The 17841-nt window shown below is 45.3% G+C and overlaps 1 protein-coding gene and 2 non-coding genes across 3 annotated transcripts in view; all 3 read left to right on the forward strand.

Moving 5' to 3' along the window:
* The window catches only part of LOC112542149 (uncharacterized), a 23872-nt gene continuing 6031 nt past the window's right edge, over positions 1–17841 (forward strand). Inside the window, exons 1-3 of the mRNA XM_088151075.1 lie at positions 1–79; positions 1105–1224; positions 16277–16347. Of these exons, the coding sequence (XP_088007201.1) occupies positions 1165–1224; positions 16277–16347 (131 nt within the window). The 5' untranslated portion in view covers positions 1–79; positions 1105–1164. The remainder of the gene's footprint in view (positions 80–1104; positions 1225–16276; positions 16348–17841) is intronic.
* Positions 2042–2119, forward strand: LOC112542151 (small nucleolar RNA SNORD126). The gene has a single exon (XR_003086000.1). It is a non-coding gene; the product is annotated as a small nucleolar RNA SNORD126 (small nucleolar RNA).
* LOC112542150 (small nucleolar RNA SNORA79) lies at positions 2906–3050 on the forward strand. Its single transcript, XR_003085999.1, has one exon. It is a non-coding gene; the product is annotated as a small nucleolar RNA SNORA79 (small nucleolar RNA).

The raw sequence follows: 17841 nt of genomic DNA on the forward strand, positions 1-17841 counted from the left end.
GTCGTGCTTGGCCATCCGTCCCTGTGGCCGCCTCGGGAATATTTCAGCGCCTGCAAGGAAGACATTTCCACAAAATCTTGTAAGTCCAAGCCCGGATGCTTCGCGCGGGGCGCCTGGAGCGTGCTCGTGCTGCGTGTGTGGTTTTGCTGTGTTCTCCTTCCCTGATTGCAGCGTGTAACTTTGTAAAGTGTAATGTGATTGCGGTTTGTTTTTCCTTTATTGTAGATATTTTCGCATGCAAGACTGCACAGTGTTCCGTTCCCTCTATGTCAGTGTTGTCCAAACTTGGCCACTTTAAGACGAGTGGACTTCAACTCCCAGAATTCCCCAGCCAGCATGGCTGGCTGGGGAATTCTGGGAGTTGAAGTCCACTCGTCTTAAAGTGGCCAAGTTTGGACAACACTGCTCTGTGTGCAAAGGCCTTGTATGTGGAAACTCAGAAATGTCATTAATCTGGGTTTGTATTCCTGTCACCCTATCCTAGGCTTTAGGATTAGAACTGTTGGCCACAAATCGTGGTTTTCAGCCCAGCCTTTAACCCAAAGAAAGACTGGACGCGAGAAACTCAGTTACTCATTTATTAAGGCACCTTAGTAAGTGAGGACCCCTCCCCAAGAAGAGAGCCCCGAAAATAGAAAGCTCAAATCTTTTATACCTTTTCAAAAACAGCATCATAATCAGAGGTTACATGATTGGTCACATAGTTGAGCATGTGTACTTAATAGCTAACATCCCATAATTATAACACCTTTTCAAACCATATGTGTCTGTGTCCATGACAACTGGTGATTTTCTGTATCTGGGACACTTAGTGGTTTTAGAACATCTTTATTTTAGGTTTTATCTGAATACACGTGGACATCTCTGCTCCTGTCCTGCTAGATATTCACACCTGGTCAATATCTTCCTGTTTCAACTCTTTTGCAAACTTAACCACAGAGCTTGTTGGCATGTTCTGTTGAGGGGTGCGAGTTCAGTAGTTTATGACCCCAGTCTGACTCTAACTCTACCAATTAACTCCAATTTGCTGCCATCAGAACCAAGACTTTTGTGTTGGTAGGAAACCTGAGTGTCCTCTTAACCCCTTTCCCTTTGTTTTCACAGACCGAAGATGGAGGGTCTGTTCTCGAGGTGTCTCCTTGGGGAGAGCAGCTGGGTGTCTTTATGGAAAGCCGGCACCATCCGGGTCTGGACACCAGATCTCTTGATGCCTCGTCGGTTCAGGTAAGGGCTGGGCGAGGGGCATTTCCCCGCTTCTGATTTTGTGGACTTCATGGAAAGACCATACGTTGTGCTACACTAGTCTAGAGAACTCACTTGAATAAGAACAGGGTAGCCACTTCAGTTCATATTGAATGCACCTTATTTTTAACCATGATAGTGCTGAATGCAGGAAACAGTCTTATGTGGAAAGGCATGTACAGATTGCTTACTTTAAAAATACATAATAACACGCAAGCTCTCTCTGATCAGAAGTTCCAAGATGAAACAAATGAAAAATGCAAATAAATGGATACAAGGAATGCATTCAAATGGTGGTTTTCTGGCCTAATATAATCCACCCTTTGTGGGGGGAGTAGGAGGATAAAGTAAGAATTAAATTGTAGTTCTTCATCAAGTAACTTCTACGTACTTATGTACGGTAGCAGGTCTTAGGTAGAGGTGTTTACAGCGGGGGTGACAAACGACCAGACAAGTGTAGTGCTATAAGCTCCATCTGTTTTGCACACGCGTTGTGACACTGCATGAATGGGCAGAGCTTACGGCACAGTGGGCATTTTGTCATTTTTGAATAGAGCATCAGATTCGTCAGGGGCCTCGGTCTGAATAAGTGAATGTATTTTCTAATATCTCTTCTCTAGAACTTGAGTGCTGCAAGGTCTCAGGTGAGCTGCAGCATCACAAGATGGACTGAAGAAATTCTAGAATGCCTTAGGTAACTAATTCTTTGGGGATTTTGGTATGATGAGGAGGAGGGAAAAGTTATCTTGACTTCTGCTGGCCTCTTTTTTGACTTGGAAATATTAGTAGGATTTTAGGTAGTCTGCTATGATGAACTGCATGTTCTGTCCGTGTTTCACCTGATAAACCATGATTAGAAACATGCCCTGAGCAGAGCCTTCCCTGTTTGCACAATACTGTCTTTACAAAGATAGTGTTAGCCCTTGAATATGTCCCTCTCGATCCAGATGAATTGTGTATAACAACCAGAACACTGACCAAGGAGTTTGGAAGCTTAAGACTACATATCCCATCCTGAGGCAGCTCACACATACTTGTGGAGTGGGCTGGCTGATCAATACTTGAATAGATCCCCCTGCGAGGAAACTAAATCAGTAAAGTCCCATTCCTGCTATACCGGGATGATTCCTATATACGAGATTGTTGACCATCCCTCTATACGTGTGACTCAACTTTTGTTTTGCAGCATAGAAACAAAATTGAAAATGCCCACAGTGAACTTTGTTCGGCAATAAAAGAAGGGAAGAAGATCAATTTCTGTGTTACAGACTTCTTAGTGCCAGTGGATCAAAGTCCTTGGTTGGGTGCTAACTCAAGAACTATCATTTTTCCTTACGGGATTGAAGATTCTGGCAAGAGTTGTGGGGTGAAAACCATTGTTTTTCCCCACTTTGGGAATGTAAGTTGTATTTTTTTCTGGGTTAATAGGAGATATTTAAGCTCAGATTTTTTTTACTGTATCTCAAGAAGGGGCTGTTGATGTGCTGGAATTAACTAGAAATGGTTGTAGGAGTTAAGCGGATCACCGTAAGGTTATTTTTATTGCCTTTTCATGCTTATGGTTTCAAAAGGCAAAGTATGCAAGAGAAGGGAAGAAGAGGGAAGTGATGGGTGTCGATGTGTGTGGCATTTAAGTGGCCAAAAGATTTTATATATGTTTGAATGATGACTGTTCCTCTCATTGTTGCAAGCCTTAAACAATGGGATTTTATGTCATCAGATACTAAAGTTGGCCTTTCTTCACTCAAAGTGTCTTTAGGTGGTTGGGCCATCTATGACACTATTGAATTTTGCAGGGTCACACATTCTAAGGAGCAACAAATAGGACTTTTAAGTGTGAAGATCCTGGCTGTTCTCATATTATGGGATACATAGAATGCAAGCCTGTGAGCTGAAGTTAGCGCCTCTCCGTAGATACTGCTCTGCACATTACTTTTTTTCACAGACAGCTTGAATTATATCTCTAAATTACTACATTATGCTTTTTCCCACAGGGATGTCATTGAATACGGGAAGGAAAACCTCTCTTCCTTGTTGACCCTTGTAAAGAAATTACGCTAGAAAACAAGAATTGGCCATGACGTTTTTGAATAATGCAGTGTATCCACTAGGAATGAGTAAACTGTCCTGCATACTCACTCACTAGGCTAGAAGCAATGAGGGTAAAAAATTAATTATACATTTTCAACAAATTTCTTGTCTGAATTAAATGTAGTTCAGTGTTGTCCCAATTGACAAATACACAACTCTGCGTTTGCAATCTTATGCACATTTACACAGGAATAAGCTGAGCTGAACCCAGTGGGATTTGCTTTATAAGTAGATGCACTGGATATTCATAACTTTGCATAAAATAAAATATTATACAGTATATTTGTGAGTGGTTCTCTTTGTACTCTTGAGTTGAAATGGGAAGGAGCATCTGACTGATGCAGCCTTTCCTAATACTGCCTTTTTGATGGCTGGAACTCAACTTGAATTTCCCTGCCCCAGTAATGCTGTCTGACTGGTATTTGAAGGTGTTGCTGTTCCTGTCTTTCCCAGAAAGAAATATGAAGCAGTAAGAGTTAGTGTTTGCTCCAGGCACTTACAGTTTGGCTTGTGACAACAGGGAAGGGGTGGTCTGGCCATACAAGCTGGAGCTTTCCGTTTCATTCTTACGACGTTTGCTTGTTTCTCAATTTCAGTGCAAAACCATAATGGCATTTTAAAGACAAACATTTAACCTTGTACTGCCGTGCTAGTCATTTAACGTGGATTATATCTTAGAATTCTGCTACTTCTTTGTTGTTAAATGTCTGTTTCTTTGAAGAGGAATGAGAAATTTGTCCAGTAAAGAGTTAACAGTTCAGATTGCAAAACTTAACAAGACGAAGATAAAACGCCTTGAGACTCCTACCTTACAATGGTCTAGTCTCCCTGACTGGTTTCAGAACATTCAAATAAATAGTCTAGCGTTAATAGAATTGTAGAAGTAAGGGGGAATAGTGAGAGATCTAGTGAATTTGAAAAACGTACAGCACACAATTCTGAACGTTTACTGGGTTTAATTTATAAATTTAGTGAAATACAACTCATAGTCTGAAGAGTTCAAAGATGATTAGATGGATGCAGAATTTGAATACCGTAATAGAGATGCAACAATGGGAATTTCAGAGGAAGAAGAACATTAAATGTCCTCTGAATATTATACTTGGGAAAATTAGTATGAGATTCTATCATTGATATATTGTTCCAGTCCTGATTGCTAAAATGAACACTTCCATTTTCTAAAAAAAAGATTGAAAATGCAATTTTTTTCATATCTCATGCTGGAAAATGATGCATATTAGAATGAAACAAACTTTGAAAACTGAACCTGCAGTGTTTTTATTAAATTATTGGGCAAGTTAAGTGTAGAGTTTATATTTCATGGGAAATTAGATTTCTAGTACTGACCTAATTTATTAATAGTTTAAAATTTCAGCTAGTGATTTATATTGTGTTAACCATTAGCTTAAAGCTTATTAAGTGACATCATACATTTCATTATTTCATAACTAATGAAAAACTAACCTCCATGACAGTTTGGATCCCATGTTTACTTATTTGTCTCTTATCATTTGTACTTCACCCTGCCCGTGGCCAGCAGAGGCTTGTGGGGAAGGTGAACGTATGACGAGCTGTGTGGGGGAGAGGCGCCGAGGAGCGCTGGGGTTTGTGGAACAGGATTGGGCCCCCAGCAGTGGAGTTGATGCGCGCATGCCCTGGCAGCCTCCCTTGCCTGCGCTCCCGCTGCGCAAAGGCCATGCAGCACCCGCCGTGAGCTCCCACCTCTGGCGGGAGCAGTCTCAGAAGTTCCCAGGAGAGATGCTGAGATCTTCACTGAGGGGAGGCTGGTGTTCTGCACTTCCAGGTCAGTGCTTGTGGCTCTGCCTGCTGGTGGCAGTGTGCGCCTGCCGAGAAAAGCAGGAGGAGAAAATGATGGTCGGGCCTCGAGTCCTAAAACGAGGGCCCTCGAGGTGTTAATGTGGGCCTGTGCAGAGGATCTTGCTGAAAAGCACCAGCTGCGGGGAATGCTGTGGGGCGGGAGCATGAGAGGAAGTGCAGGTGGAGGGGGACAGGAGGCGTTCCCAGGCCAGGCCTGCCCCAGTTTCTCTCTACCCGTGGGGTGTGTGGCAGGTACAGGGCACGTCACCCAGGGCTTCCTCGGGAAAGAGGCAGCAGCAGAGCAGCCCGGAGCTGCAGCCTGGGCACCTAAGACCCAGCACGGGGAAGGGTTGCTTGCCGGCAAAAGCCGTAGCATAAGTGCCACTTAGCTCTGGGTTGCCAACTTCCCATTTCACCTGTAGCTGTGAGCATTCTCTCTAGTAACCATTCCTGTTGAATATGGCCCACTGAAGCATCCTGCTGACTGCACGGGCGTGTTTGCCTCCAGCAAAGGAGAGACTTGCCGCTGCTGAAGCATTTGCCAATGCTCTTTGTGCCTGAATTTGTAGTACGATACAACAAAATACCTTCCTAATTAATCTCAGCACAGAGGAGGAAGACTAATGGATAGGGAGAAGATGGGGGTGTGGGCTCCCTTGCTGGGCCAGATGGCCTCCCCTGGGGAAAGGAGGGGCAGGACAGACAAATGCATGCACTGGGATTGAGTGTAACCCCACGCTCGTTGCGTGTCTTCACAAACATCCTTGAGGACGTCACACATCCTTTGACAAGCTCAAGCATGGGGCGCACTAGGGGAATGCCTCCCTGTTTGCTACCATTTAAGAAGCACTCCTTTCCTTGCGCAATTTTCCTTGTATTCACTTGTTGACTAAAGTTACAAAAGGAAACGAATATTGTGTTAACATCAAAGGAGGTGCAGGTTCACCACCCGTCATGCCCAGAACCACCCAAAGCCACCACTGTTGGGAGGGGAAAAAATCCAGTCTTGCAGTGAGAGCTATTTATTTTAGAGAAGCCAGCCCAGCACACAAAAGGGCAAGGCGCACACATCAAACCTCAGGGAGCATATTGACACCTAAGGGTTAGGTCTGACTGCACATGAAACACAAATGGGGCAAAAGGAAATGCACTGCCGTGAAGGGATGCCGGTCCCTGGTGGCGCGGTCTAAAAAGAGAGGTGCCCAGCTCAGGGAAAGCCAGGGCCTGGAGGCGACCCCCTCGATCCATGGAGAAATATGTTGTAGTCAGGAGGAAGCCGATGGAAAGCTACTGGATATCTAGAAACCCATGGCTCTAGTCTTCTGAGCCATTTTCTTGAGAGGAAAAATTCTTCCAAGGCTCATTTAAAGATGAAAATTAGAAAAAATGGGAAAACATCCTCAAATTACAAAAGGAAATATTCTCTTTTCTGGTGCTTTATTTTGTTTGCTTTTCCTAAAGTTCCTTCAGGAACACGGGGTGCCATCCCTGAGGTACTGAATATTTTAGTTCCTTACTCGGGGCAGTGCAAGCAAGTTGGGATAAGACTTCAAAAAACCATTAACTGAGCCCAGATCACCCTTATCCCTCACCATAAAAAGCTAAAACTGGTAGAAATGCTGCTGGCCAAAATTGATTTGGTGGGCCCACTTATTCATATGGACTGACTGTATGCTCCAGATCTCAAACAACTGGTGCAATTCTATCACCGTCCCGTTACTTTTAAAAGGTGGTGAAAATAATCCATCAAATTATTGTCCAATTAGTCTGCAGAGTAGCATAAATAGGTCAGGTACATCTACATCTAAATTGGACTGGGTGATACAAGATAATGTTCTAACAGATGAACAGAGACACGTTTTAATAAGATGGGCGGTGACAAATTTGATGTACAAATAAATAAGCATCTGGCTTTTGAGAAGGCAGATCTCCTCTCAACCACTGTTTCATTCTCTAGCGTTTAACTGAGAAATACTTTCTGGTGTGGTGTCATTATGGAAGAAATGAGAAGGAGATGTGGTTTACTTTTCCTTTCCACATATAAGATGAATTTCTCCATTCTTGCCCTTTAAGTTACTTAGCAAGCTTTACAAAATTATATTTTATCATTGTGTAATTCCTTTCACCTTTATGCTCTTTACCTGTATTACACCTTGTAACAATTAAGACAAAGAGAACAACGTGCGCTCCTTAGTCCGACACCGGCAAAGGGAGGATGACCAGCAGCGCTCGCAAAATCGTGTCTCATGTGAGAGATCTTTGGGCAGGCAGTCAACGGTCTGACTTGTGACCTGCTCATTGAGGAGAAGTGCCATCGGCCCATCTTCAGGTGTTGTGGTGTTCAGATCTCCTGTCCTTTGAAAAAGCATAAAAAGATGGCAGGGGACCCCAGACCTCCAGACCTCAGCACGGACCTGGGAAAGCACAGCCCAGTAGCCGGGCAGGTGCATTGTGACTCCCATGGATGAGCTTTGCTTACCAATTTAATACCAATACCCATTTTAAAAGGGGTGAAATGTCAGAGTCTGCAAGGCTCAATTCCCAATCCCAGTAAATCCTCTGGAGACCAGTTTGCTTCCAGTAAAGATGCCTTTATTGAGAAGAAGCAGACAGCGGTCCACAGATTGCTGAAACTGAATTCCCCACGGCCAGAGGTTTCCTTTTAATCCCCTCCCGGCCAATTTCCCACTCAATTCTTTCCACGCCTTTCCTCGGATCTGTTCTCTGCTCTCACGGTTATTTGACCTTGTTGGCACCTGTGATGGAATGGAATTATGAAGGCCAGGCTCAGGGAGATAAACATTTTCTTAGCTCGCCAGAACTGCATGGGAGGAACAAGAGGATGAGACTGGCACCTCCCTGAGGGATTCACACTGTTGTGACTGGCTGACTTTGGGACCTGGGGTTTCAGTCTGGGAAGATTCTTGCTAGAGGTTGTAGCTAATCAGGTTGTAGCTAGAGGTTGTAGCTAATAATTCTTGCTAGAGGTTGTAGCTGGACTGAATTGGCATTGTCTCTTGGAGTTCCTTGGGCTAGGCCTGACATCACCTCAGACTTTGATAACGTCCCATCTGGCTTTTGCTGTTTACCCTATTCTCTCCCTCCCCTGTTTTATGGCAGGAACGAGCAAGCAACTTACCTAAACTAACTTTCTAACAAACTAACGTTTCTACTTTAAGGCTGTGCTGAATAAACATTCCAGTTGATAGGTGATTGATTGCGAGGATCCTGACATGAAATGGCTTTATCTCAACTACCATTCTTTTCCGTTATTATATTAATCCAACAGTATAAACTTTTCCAGACCAGAATTTTACCCACCTTGGCTAGCCAATAGTTTCAGCTCTGTTTCGTGCAGATGGGGCAGTCCTTCTCCCCACATACTTAGTAGATCTGAGTTGTCTTATGGCTCTTGCTGTTTTCTGCAGAGGAAACGAGCTTGTCATCCATCACTCAAGAAATCTTTTAAATAACTTGGGGTCTCTTTTCACTCCTCTCTGTCTTGGAGTGAACCATGTCAGCAGAAGCCCAAAGTCTTGCAAATGCCATTTTGAGTTTTGCAAGCCAAAATGGCAATAAGCGTGTTCCGGACACTATTAAGGTATCCAGAGCAAAGGCTGAGAGCTCTTCTGTCCTCGAAACTAATCAAAAGTTTTAGGGGCCTTGCTAGGCATACCCCTCTGGGCTTCTAATCCTTTATTTCTGTTGGAGTCTGGCCGGATTTCTATTGAGGCATTTAGGCTTTGGTGCCTAAAACACCGGGTCCAATTAGTGTACTATCTGTTTAGTTTCTGTAACGGGTAAGAGCAATTATGCTAATATGTTACTAGTGTGAGGAAAATATATCTTTGGGTGAATCTTTGGCTAAAAAAGACAAGTTTTTAGAGGCCTCAGATGAATGGGGTCGCCTTAATAAGATAAAAACATAAAGGAATGCAGAGCATCCTTGAAACCGATGTGAATTAGGTTGGTTGTAAATTAAGAATGAGCAGCATCCTTGAAGCTGATGTAAACTCCTTATCACAAACATCCCCATAGCAACCTGGGCATCTGCCCTGAGGGAGGATGCCTTCTTCCTGGCATTTGGCACCTTGAACTAATTTGTTTCTTCTTCTTGTGACACTGTTGTTTTACTAGCAGATAACAGATAACAGAGGGGCAGAGAGTCACTTGAGAACTATTGCTTATTTAGGTCTGCCTCCATCATCATAGGAATACGTAGGCGTATACGTTCTTTTTCCCTTCCCCTTCTTGTAGAACTGTATAGATATCAGAGCATCCATTTTGTCTTGGGGGAGTGCCTCCCACTAATTCAGTGTTGTGCAAACTTGGCCACTTTAAGATGAGTGGACTTCAACTCCCAGAATTCCCCAGCCAGCCATGGGAGTTGAAGTCCACTCATTTTAAAGTGGCCAAGTTTGGACAACACTGCACTAACTCCTGGTGGGGTCCCCCTCCGGTACATACTGCTCAATAAACACTGCAGTGAAGCCTTGATTATTCTGCATTTGTGTCCTGCGTTTTGATTCCACACCAGTAATGAATAACGAAAGGTAATGCCTACCACCAGGTTTTAAAGTGTTTCTGTTTGTTTTATTGTGTCTGCTTTGGTCCAAGTCCATAATCAAGTATCATTCACTCATTCATTCATTCAACCTGAGGCAGAGCTTCAGGAGACAGAGGAGTGGCTGGTCCAGGCAGGAACAATTTGGGGCAGCACGTGAGCAATTTGTAATGGATCAGCACCATCCCGTGGTTTAACTGGAGCATTACATTTGCTTTTAGATTCTTCTTTCCAGCATTGGCTGTATTTTGAAGCATTGGTTTTATATTTAACTTTTTAAAATATAGTTTGATTTTGTTTATCTAAGATCCAAGGAAGGAATGAAATCTCTAATCACACTCTTCTACACCATACGGCCAGAGGGCTGCATTATAGAAATTATTTGTCAGCCATGCTGGGTACACCAGACCAGGAAATCAACTCCACCGAAAGAGTAAAACTGCCTTTATTGAGATGGGTGTCTTAATAAATTTATTAATAATTTATCTTAATAAAGACAGCATCTTGCAAGCCTGATTGTGCTGGATCTCTCTCCCTTCTCATACCCCAGCGAATCAGGGAGGCGTCTGCCCAAATATGATCTTGTTTCTCGGGACTTAAAAAGCGTTTCAGTCCCTTTTGCCTAGGTAATGGCTCTTGCATATTTCTGTCAACGTCATCTTCCTTACTCTCCATATTATTTCATTTTTTCCATTTTTAACTCTTTACTCACCGGTTAAGGGACCAGGTTATGGAAGCACTACATTTCTCTCGCACTGGGGTTTGGGGAGAACAGCACAAGAAGAGCAGTAACTGAAAAGGTTACTAAAAGAGGTGGGGTTGATGGGTTGTGTCAGAACCTTCAGCAACCAAAATATTAAAGTACTGGTTGCTTGCTTTGTTTCTGCCATTCTTTGGGGGGAGGGGGGGTAACGAAAGTAGAAGGAACTGGTGGACTGTCAAAGGCCAGGAAGAGGAGCTGTTAGCAAAGGCCAAGAATGTGCAAGGTTGTGAGAAACAGGCGCCTGGGAAAAGGGGGGTGAGAAGTAGGGGGAAAAGTAGAGGGGGAAAAGCGAGGCTTTAGTTTCAGCAATGCTTTGCTTACAGTTGCATGTACGTTCCAATAAATGAATTTCTTTTTGAACTTAACACGAGTTTCCAGAGCTTTTTCTTCACTGGGATTTGGACATTGCAGATCTACATTTTGCTGAAACTCCTTCAGTCGTATTTTTCCCGAGGAGACAACTCACTGAGGAAATCCCCACGAAGCCCCGGAGGAGGAGGAGGAGGAGGAGGAGGAGGAGGAGGAATTGCTACAGCGGGAAGCCGACAGCGGGGCAGCGGGCGGAATCGAGGAGGAGCCGGGGTCCCCTCCCACAGAGGCCGAGGAGACCTTCATCCCTCCCCAGCCGATAGAAGCCCGGTGGTCGTCAAGGAAAAGGACGGAGAGCGGCGGCACTCCAAGCGGTGGGCCCCGCAGAGCGATTGGGAGGGAGGCGAAGAACCACCACCCCAGAATCGGACCGCCCTGGTTGGTTGGGAGCCATCGGAGGACTGACGGGCTTCACCGAGCCACGGGAGCAGGACCGCGGGGTCCGGGGGCTGGAGGGCGAGGGGAGACTTGTGCCTTCGGAAGGGGCGCACGCCAGACCTAGGGCAGCCGAGCCAGAGGGAAGCAGGAAGGGTCCCGGGTCGAATGGCCAGGACTGCGGGCTCTCGAGCGGCCAGCGGGAGCAGAAGGGGAGCTCAGGGCCCCCAGAGAGGGGCGCCAAGGGAGCCCGAGGACTTCGGAGTGCGGGCACCGCTTCGCCCGGGAAGAGGGCGACCCGTCGAAGAGGTGGGGCTCGGAGAAAACGTACGAGGGAGACCCGGGAGAGCTGCCCGGCTCCCTGAGCCAAGTCAGGATTCCCACGGGGAGCTGCAGCCGGCTGTCCCGAAGCGACGCGTGGAGGGTCCTGCGCGTATCGCGCTGCCTGGTGGGTCGCGCAGTGAGCGGGTGGTCGACCTGCCGGAGGCCGAAGCGCCGGAGCTGGAGGACTTCAGCGGGTCCATCGCAGCGCTGCGGGAGCGGCTCGGAGACCCTGCGCCCATGCCCGGGCGGAAGATGCCACCCTAGAACCCAAGCAAGGCTCCCGCTCGGCGACCGAGGACGCCCCGGAGCTCAAGCGGCGAAACTGCGCGACTGGCCGAAGCGTCTCTGGCAAAGCGGCTCCAGAAGGGATTGAGCGCGAAGCTGCGCGAACTGGCCATGGCGCGAGGCTGCCCGGTCACACGGGCTGGACGGGTCGCCCACGCCTCGGTGCTGGATCGCAGCTGGCGGCCATCCAGGCAGCGGGAGCGGCGGCTCAGCCGAAGGTGACGAGTTGCCCGTCCGCCGCCGGCGAAGCGGAGCGCGAGGGCCTTAAAGGCTGCGGCGGGCGCTCGGGCGGTGGGGACGCCGTGCTTCCAGTGCAGGGGGGGAGGGCACTTCGCGTCCGTCTGCCCGGAAAGGTCGACCCAGAAACCGGCTGCGAAGCCCAGACAAGCCGGCAAGTAGGTGAGGATGGCGAAACCGGAAAGGAAGGGAATAGCAAAATATTGTAAGGGTCATCTCAAAAAGGAGTTCGACAAGGCTGTATACTGTCACCCTGCTTATTTAACCTAAATGCAGAGTACATCATGAGAAATGCCAGGCTGGAAGAATCACAAGCCGGAATTAAGACTGCAGGGAGAATCATCTACAGCCTCAGATATGCGGACGATACCACCCTAATGGCAGAAAGTGAAGAAGAACTAAAGGGCCTCTTGATGAGGGTGAAAGAGGAGAGTGCGAAAGCTGGCTTGAAACTCAACATTAAAAAAACTAAGATCATGGCACCTGGACCCATCAATTCCTGGGAAATAGAAGGGGTAGAAATGGAAGCAGTAACAGACTTCATTTATTTGGGCTCCAAGATCGCCGCAGACGGAGACTGCAGCCATGAAATTAAAAGACGTTTTCTCCTTGGGAGGAAAGCTATGGCAAACCTAGACAGCATATTAAAAAGCAGAGATGTCACCTTGCCGACAAAGATCCGCATAGTCAAAGCTATGGTTTTTCCAGTAGCAATGTATGGCTGTGAGAGCTGGACCATAAGGAAGGCTGAGCGCCAAAGAATTGATGCCTTTGAACTGTGGTGCTGGAGAAGACTCTTAAAGTCCCCTGGACTGCTAGGAGGTCAAACCAGTCAATCCTAAAGGAAATCAACCCTGACTGCTCATTGGAAGGATTGATAATGAAGCTCAAGCTCAGATACTTTGGTCACCTAATGCGAAGAGAGAAGTCTTTGGAAAAGACCCTGATGCTGGGAAAGATGGAAGGCAAAAGGAGAAGAGGACGGCAGAGGATGAGATGGTTAGATAGCATCCCTGAAGCAATGAGCATGAAACTGAGCAAACTCAGGGAGGCAGTGAAGGACAGGAAGGCCTGGCGCGATGTGGTTCATAGGGCCACGAAGAGTCGGACATGACTTAACGACTGAACAACAACAATAAAAGCATGACCAGTAAGGAAGACTGGAGGCTTGCACGCTCATTTCTAAGCATCCACTGCAAATGTGCAAGGCTCACATTCATTCACCAGATTAAAAGGGGAGGTTTAGATGGCACACAGCCCCACCCTGAATCTCCTTGCAAACGTTCTGCCCACCTGAATAGAAATAGAAATAGAAATAGAAATAGAAATAGAAATAGAAATAGAAATAGAAATAGAAATAGAAATAGAAATAGAAATAGAAATAGAAATTACTGCAATGTCAGCACCCCCATCATTGGAGGAAGAGCATCAAATCCTAGGGCAGACATTCCAATTTTTAGCTCGCCGTACTCACTGTTTCAGGGGGCTCTGTGGATCCTTGAATTGAGAACAGTAACTGCATAAAAATGTGGAACCCCTAATATCACACATGATTGGATAAAGAAGTACTCCAACCCCTCAAAACTCAGATGACTCCACCTTATAGCAATAGGCTTTCCTTACAAGCAGCCATAGGAATCGGTTGCCCTTCTGAATAGTCATAGGGAGAACGTTGGACCAAGAAGAAACTACCTTGATAGTGCTCAAGATTAAAAACTAAACTTTCCTTTGAATCAAGTTTGCTTTTACATCCTATTTGAGCTTCCAGCCCTTGCGTTTCCTCAGTGTCCCATCCATGTAATAATCAGGCCCAGTCCTGCTGAATTTCTGGGATCACTTTCACCTAGCTGCAGAAGACCACATCTTTTTTAATCAAAAGAAAGGAAATTCTCCTCTGAGTCAGCTTAACTCTAGGTAACTCTGACTCTGTCCATGCAGGGGTTTTTTTTGGTCAATAAAATAGTTTGTCATTGGTCTTTTCTGAAATGCCTCCTTTAGATTTCCAGATCCATCCTGTTTAGCTTTATGAGATCAAGTCAATGTTCCAGGCAAGAAGTTCCAGTCAAAATTGACTCCTGGTAACTTGATAGATTTCTCCAAGAGAGCCGTTAATGGTGACAGCCCTGTCGGACAGGAGCTCTGGCTGCCGAATCATGCACATCCTCGCGTTCTCACGGGGGTCTCAGGTGGGGAAAGCTTCAAGCTTTCAAGCGATGCATGAAAATGGTTGTGGTTGGCCATGAAAGTCTTAGTTGACAACTCTGGTGTTACTCTTTTCTCTGTCTAAAAGCAGCATCATACATGAATTTCCTCAAACAGTTGAGAGTTTGCTGCTCCATCTAATTTTTAAAAAGATTGTTTTAATCAAAATAGAACTACTTAAATTGCCCAAGCATCTCTCTTTCCTTTCTTTTTTTATCTTCTTTCTTACTTGTTCACTATTTTTCTTTATTTCTTCTCTGAAATTTGTATTGTTTTTATCTTGTTAAACATTTCTTTAATAAAACTTATTTTAAAAAATTGCCCAAGCCAAACACCAATCCTCTTGCTTTTTGGTTTGCTGCAATGGGTTGGGGCTCTGTGTTATCTCTCTGGGATTAGAGAACATCCTGAGGTGGGACAGGTTGGTTTACTTTGGGCTACTGGGTTGTTTGGGGCTGGACATGCCCACCTGCACAGGTACAGTATGAACTAATAGAAGCGAATATGTGTAGCTCAGGGTTGAACGGTGGAGTCTGTGGGGTTCTTTGAGCTTGGCTGTTTTCTTGCAAACGTTTCGTTACCCGGCTGGGTCACATCTTCAGTGCTAGAAGGGAGTGGGGTTTGCTCCCTGTTTATATACTGCAGCATGACCTGCCAGTGTTGGTGGGGGTGGGGGTTTCCACCAACACTGGCAGGGCATGCCACAGTATATAAACAGGGAGCAAACCCCACTCCCTTCTAGCACTGAAGATGTTACCTAGCTGGGTAATGAAACGTTTGCAAGCAAACAACCGAGCTCAGAGAACCCCAAGGGCTCTACAATGTGAACTGGCTAATCTCTCACAGCAGCCGTTTTGTGAACATACTAACCCCACTGCAGATGAAAATCCTGAGATCACAGTGGCAACAGCCAGATTTTGAACTATGGCTATAAAAACAAGGTGTTTAGTAACAAATCAATGAGTTGGGCCTTTAAGGGCATCGTGTCATATTTATTAAATATTTTATTTGTGAAATTGTTTTATTCGATGTCAAGTCTAGGTTATATTTGTAACTTGTTTTTGGGCCTTTTGGCTATAAAATAAATAATACTAGCCTCACCTTCTTAAAATCCAAATATGCTTCTAGTGGGGAAAAAAAAAACAATTACTATGTTTATACAGACGCATTTTGTGATGGCAAAAGTAATACAGTAAAGGTAATTTGTGTAGCCCATACCCATTCAAACACACACACACGTGAGACAACACAGAAGGAAACTCAGTGTTAGATGAAAATAAAGTAGACTAGAAGTAAAGGGGGTAGTCTTTGGAAATAATTAATGTATGACATGGACTGTGAATAATAACATGGCCAAAATGGGTGAGGACAGCTTTCGTACCACTTGTATAAGAAACATAAATGTAAATGAAGACTCACTTATTAAGTCTGAAAACTAAATGAATGAAGAAAATTCATGTGAGAATTTTGAATGTGAGAAAAGTGAATCTTTGGGTGAAAAAGACAAGTTTCTAGAGGCCTCAGATGAATGGGATCGCCTCAATAAGATTGAAACATAAAGGCATGTGGGAGCATCCTTGAAGCTGATGTGAACCAGGCCAGTTGTAAACTCCTTATCACAAACATCCCCCTAGCAACCTGGGCATCTGCCCTGAGGGAGGATGCCTTCTTCTGGCATTTGGCACCTTGAACTAATTTGTGTCTTCTGCTCTGTGACACTATTGTTTTACTAGCAGTTAGCAGATAACAGAGGGGCAGAGAGTAACTTGGGACCTATTGCTTATATAGGCATGGCTGCATCATCATATGAATACGTATGCGTATGCGTTCTTTTTCCCTTCCCCTTCTTGTAGAACTGTATAACTATCAGAGCATCCATTTTGCCTGTAGGGGAGGGCCTCCCACTAACTTCTGGTGGGGTCCCCCTCCAGTACGTACTGCTCAATAAACACTGCAGTGAAGCCTTGATTATTCTGCATTTTGTGTCCTGCGTTTTGATCCCACAGAAACTGGTGTCAGAAGTGGGATTCACAGTTTTCGAGCTGCGACCGGAGACGACAGCAGGGCGCCCTTCAGGGTGAGTGTTGTTGTGAGCCTGATCCCATGTCCCTTTCCCACTGCCAGATAAGGGCACCGTTTAGGTGTGTGTGTAAGGCAACTGTCTGTGTCTAAAAGTCTATTTTGGCTAGGGAGGTTTGTCAGGAAATTTGGGCCATGCCAAATCCTTAGCCGCCCCTGGCTTCCTGCGAGCTTAATTGCGATGACCGGGAGTGTCCAGAAAGCAAGGGAGAATTTGGTCTTGGCAGAGTGAGTGTGTTCCTTTTGTGTCGAGCAGAGGCTGACCCCGAGACTCTGCTCACACTCCCTTTCCCTATTGCTTCTCTTTGAATGAAGTTGCTTTAAGCTGCTGATAGGTAAGGAGGGAAATGTTAACGGTGTCCAGGCAGGCTGTGAGAGGTTTTTGAGTGCAAGTGTTAAGGATCACATAAAAGCTGATCCTCCCGGGTTGTAACAGCCCGTACACATGAATCAAAGGACCAGAATAATCAACGCAGGAAGGGAAAAGCCGGCAAAAGAGGAACCTCCACATCCCGGACGCGGGCAGAGATTGAAAATTAAAGATAAGTAAATTTAAAGTTTAAAAAGGGTCTCTGGGAGGAAAGGGACGAAAAAAAAGAAAAAAGAAAAAAATGGATAATTTGCATACTAAGCATGCTTTGAAGGAAGCTCCACAAGGAGCTCCCGTTAGATTTATGCAGCAAAAGTTTGGTTTAGAAGTAATTAAATATATGTAACAATGGCATAATGATACTAAGAGTTACAGCTGTGCTCAGTGGCCACTTTGAGAAGTTGGGAGAAAAACAGACTTTTTGAGTCTCCCACCCAAAGACAAAGAAAAACAATCAAAACTATTTGCTATTTGGAATACAGAAACTGATAGGTGAGAAGTAGAAAGCAGAGCTAGCAGCTGGAAAAAATAACTTTCAAAAGCTGCAGTCAGACACACAAGCAGAGGGAGAGGAAAAAGTTAACAGGGAAAACAAAGAAGCTGCTAGCAAACCATCAACAGAGACGGAAAGGTTTCAATCTTTAGCACAACTTTATCCCCAATTGTCAAAATGAATTGAGGAGAGAGAGTTAACTTTACTACAATGGGAAGACCCTCTCCTGGAAAACATGCTAACGGCCCCTCCTCTTAATCAACAAAGGGAAACTTTGCAAGACAGGCAATTTGCTCAACCAGCGGCTGAAGCAAGGGTAGGGGAAAGAGCTGCTACAGCCCCCTTTCCCCACCTGGACCAGCAGATTCCACCATTAGCAGCCCCGTGGCAAGTCACACTAGATCTCACACTCAATTATATCCTATGAAATTGCATGCCAAGTGGCACAGGGGAAGTCACAGAAGTACCCGTTCCTTGGAATCCCCTAGAATCCAACTCGCCAACAGAAGCTCCAAAACTTGCTAATGGAGCAGAGAATTTTCAGCAATCATTTGCAAATGCACATTCCTTTGCTGTTGCTATTGCAGTTATTTATCCAACAGTAATGGATTGGACTAAAATCACTGATG

Source organism: Python bivittatus, unplaced genomic scaffold (assembly GCF_059951505.1).
Source record: "Python bivittatus isolate LINGU-HERP-01145 unplaced genomic scaffold, Pbiv_v1 ctg000660_np1212, whole genome shotgun sequence".
Taxonomy (NCBI): Eukaryota; Metazoa; Chordata; class Lepidosauria; order Squamata; family Pythonidae; genus Python; species Python bivittatus.